Genomic DNA, 3977 nt, shown 5'->3' with positions numbered 1-3977 from the left:
TCACACAGGTAGGTCGCATGCCTCTCTGCCTTCATGTCACACCTGCGACAGGCATGCAGGCTTGAGAGGGAAGCGATCGAGAAAGCAGAGGGGGTGGGATTAGAGGAAGTGCTACATCCAGTCCCATGGTGGCCAGTGACATTGCAACCGAGAACGTGCTGCCCGGACAGAGGCCGCCTCCGTCCCCCCATCTGTCACAGAAAGGGAGGCACCTCCGAGGGTCACAACAGGTGAAGAGAGGAACGGACAGACCCGACCACACCCCCACTGGCCAGGAGAGGCCTGCTTCCCCGTCGTGTCCCCGCGCAGCCGCGAGTGAGGCCCCTCTCCAGGCTCACCAACGCCCCGCTTCCACACGCCCCAGGCAGACCTCGGAGATACGCGGTCTGGTCACCCCGCAGCACAGCCAGTGTCGCGGGAGTGGGCCTCCTCCCCCTGCTGGTGGAGGGCCTCGCCTTCGTTTGTAAAAAACACACCTCTGAAACGCGACGGAACAGGGTGCTGTGTACAGCCCCCCTTTTAGAGAGCCACCAGGCAGGGTCACATGGCGCCGCTATCTGCGGAGGCTGACGGGGCCCAGCCTGGCGGGAAGGACGGGCGTCTGTGGTGTGCGCCCCAGGACACTCACTGACCATGCCGGTGCCTGTCAGCGAGCTGGGCGGGCCCCACGTCGGTCTCTCCAGGAGACGCTGGTGCAGCCTGAGTGTGACGTGCGCTGTCCCTCCCAGCCCTGCCCGGTGGCCATCAGCCCATCTGCAGGTGGCAGAGTCAAGTTCAAACCGCACTCTGTCCACACTCCCCTGCTGCTCCCCAGCCCGTGGTCCAGCAGCTGGGCAGGGCACAGCGGGCTGCAAGGCCCCGGAGGAGCTGAGCTCCGGAGGGCGAGCGAGGTTATGCTGCACGTGTGACCCCCAGGAGGGGGACAAGCAGAGCAACGTTCTGAAGACCCGAACCACGTCGGGAGGTGGCTCGGGGAGACAGACCCGGCTGAGTGCCGGGCCCTGCCCCTCAGCAGCTGCAGGACCTCGCCCAGGTGCGCGCTCTGAGCCTCGGGTTCTCCCCTGTGAAATGGGTTAGTGCAGGTTCGATGCGATGAGGTAGGCAGAGCGCTGGCTTAGCGTGGGGCCTGCCCTGGAGCCAATGTGAGCAAAAGGCTGCACCACAGAACCCAGTATTCCTCAGGCTCCACGATGCCCCGGGAGAACCTGCCGGGTCTCCGCGGCACAGTGCCCAGCCCTGCTCCACCCGGGGGGGACCTGCCGGAACAGGGGTCCACTCGCTCCGCAGTCAGGCTGAGCACGGAGACACCCCGGCCGAGAGGGGAAGCTCGACAGGGGCAGCTGGGCAGCTGGGCAACCGCACACGAACAGCACGGTGGGCGGTGTGATTGGCACAGACCCGGCGGGTCCAGGCGCACTCTCATTGGAGGGTCTCCATGCGCCCACTGGGAGAGCCCTGGGCAGAGCCGCAATTCCCTAGGACAGCACCCCCTCCCCACCCATGGGAGGTGTCATGATCTGGATTTCAGCTGTCAATGGGCCTCTGTCCGGGCAACATGTTCTCAGCGGCGATGTCACTGGCCACAGTGGGACTGGATGTAGCACTTCCTCTAATCCCAGCTCCGCTGCTTTCTCCACCGACATCCCTCTCAAGCCTGCATGTCCTGTGACATCAGGCAGAGTGACAAAGGAGGGGACGCCGGCCTAGGTGCCCTGCCTGTGGCCGCTGCTCCTGCCGCCAGGCGCCACCCCCGCTGCCTCCTCTCACCCACCCTCAAGGCCCTCCTGGCATGGGGGGTGCCCAGGACCCCACACCCACAGGCGCCCACACGCTCTTTCCGCGGGGCTCGTTTTCCTCGCCTGTAAATGGGTGAGCAACCCCGATGGTCACTTTCCTCTGAGGTCAAAGCCCTTTGCAAACTCTCCCATGAAGTCAGCGATGTCAGCCCTCTTCCCTCACAGCACGTAAGCTCATCGCTGCCCTCCTGCGGGGGGCACACCAAGAAACGCGTACATTTTGCTGGTCTGACAAAAAATAGGTGTAATTTTGACTCATTCACACCGGCTGGCTGTTGTCTTTATTTCACAATCTCAGGGAAGAAAAGTCAGGCCCTGAAGTAAGGTCAGGCGGTGCATGTTTTAGAAATCCTTGCGGCCACCGGCTGAGAGTCACTGCCTTACATAACCACTCCAGTGAGTAAAGGGAACACAGGCTAATGACCCCTAATTCAGGGAGGAAAGCAAGACCAGGAAGAAGAAGGGAAAGTATTCCAAAGGGCGACAAGCCAAGCCTTGGGTATTTAAGTCTCACAGGCACCTCTGCCTCCCGCTGCATCGCCCTGACACGGAGTCAGGAGGGGAGCCCGAGATGCTGACATGGCAGGTCGGAGAGCCCCGCCCGCCTGGCCCTCTGACAACATCTCAAACCCCGGCAGGCAAATGCCTGTCTTGTGAGCAATAGTGGCCCCTGCGGCTGCCAAGCTGCCAGGCCTGCCTTCCCGAGTCCGAGCAGCCAGTGGGCCCGGGGCAGCAAGCACTTCTCTGGTCCCTAACTGGGAAAAGGAGAAAGGGGCAGGGCGATACTCTGCCCCGAGGCCTACAGAGCAGGGCCGAGGCCTGGCACCTGCTGCTGGCTGGGCTCGGCCTCCCAGGCACCCACCTGGCAGCAAAATCCCATCCAGCCCGACTCGGTGCGCAGCCACCAGGGACGTCCCAACGCGGAGGGCGGGGGCGGGCTTTTGTGTGTGGAGGCCTGACAAGCCCCATGACCTCGCCCCTTGGCACCCAGGCCCAAGCAGGACCCCCTCCACCTAGCAAGGTGCCCAGGAGGATGCCGGGTCTGGGGGTGCGGTGTCTGAGTCTGCTGCCTGGAAGGAGGGAACAGGAGGGAGAGGGAGGCGAGAAGAGACCACAGGCAGGAAAGTGGCCTGTTCACCCCGCTATTCCCGCGGTGCCCAGAGGGCCCCCAACAGGGAACAGAGAGGCAGGGAGCGGGGAACCAGCGCCTCCGGTGGCGACTCACCGAAACAAGGGGTGTGAGGCCGGGCTTCTCCCACTTTCTGTCCTCACTCCTTCCTCGGCGCTTACTGAACAGACGTCTAATGCTATTCATCGCGTCACGCCAACACTGAACAAGAACCCAAAGAAAGGAGGAGGGTAAAGGGACAGAGGGCTGTAAGTAAATGTTTACTATGCACCAGACGCGGCCCTAAGATATCAAAGCTGATGCAATTCTCCGGGAACTGTTTGGTTTTACAAGGCAAAACAGTTCACAGCGACCTGGTGCGAGGGGCCGTGACAGAGGTGGGGACAGTGGCGTGAGGAGGGCGCCCCAGGCCCCCTGAAGGGGCTGCTTGTGCTGGGAGGCCCAGGGCCCAGGGCAGAGGCTGCGGGGCCACGTGGGGCTGCATGGCCGGGAGAGGGAGAAGGCTGGTGGGAAGGGGGGGCAGGCACAGCGAGACGACACCTCTTTGGGGGGCGACACCACCAACTCAAAGGAGGTCAGACAGGGAACAGGGTGGAAAGGCAAGGAAAGCGAGTGCTAATCTGTGACCCCTCCCCCATGGCCAGCAAATGTCACTTATCCCGCGGCACGATCCTAGGAGGGAAAAGGCTTTCTTCTCTTTCTTTTTCTTTTTTTAAATATATTTTGTTATTGATTTCAGAGAGGAAGGGAAAGGGAGAGAGGAAAATCAATAAGAAGAGAGAATCATTGATCAGCAGCCTCCTGCCCACCGCACACTGGGGACTGAGCCCCAAACCAGAGCATGTGGCTTGATGGGGAATGAACTGTGGCCTCCTGGTTCAGAGGCTGACGCTCAGCCACTGAGCCACGCCAGCCGGGCTCTCTTTTCCTTTTTTTGTTTGTTTTGTTTTGCCTCCTCTGCAGCTCACCTCCACCAGAGATCCCTTAGCACAAGCCTGTGCGTACAAGGGCGAGGCAGGTGCACCGGGCCGAGCCTGTGGCGGGGAGTGCGG

General features: G+C 62.0%; 1 protein-coding gene across 1 annotated transcript in view; it reads right to left on the bottom strand.

Moving 5' to 3' along the window:
• VPS37C (vacuolar protein sorting 37 homolog C (S. cerevisiae)) overlaps window positions 1–3637 on the bottom strand; it is an 8127-nt gene extending 4490 nt beyond the window's left edge. Inside the window, exon 1 of the mRNA XM_014539190.1 lies at window positions 3022–3637. Coding sequence (XP_014394676.1) covers window positions 3022–3111 — 90 coding nt within the window. The 5' untranslated portion in view covers window positions 3112–3637. The remainder of the gene's footprint in view (window positions 1–3021) is intronic.
• Window positions 3638–3977: the final 340 nt, after the last annotated feature.

This window comes from Myotis brandtii, unplaced genomic scaffold, assembly GCF_000412655.1.
Source record: "Myotis brandtii unplaced genomic scaffold, ASM41265v1 scaffold2089, whole genome shotgun sequence".
In the NCBI taxonomy this organism is placed as follows: Eukaryota; Metazoa; Chordata; class Mammalia; order Chiroptera; family Vespertilionidae; genus Myotis; species Myotis brandtii.
The sequence above is the reverse complement of the archived record's forward strand: the minus strand, read 5'-3'. Positions and strand labels throughout refer to the sequence as shown.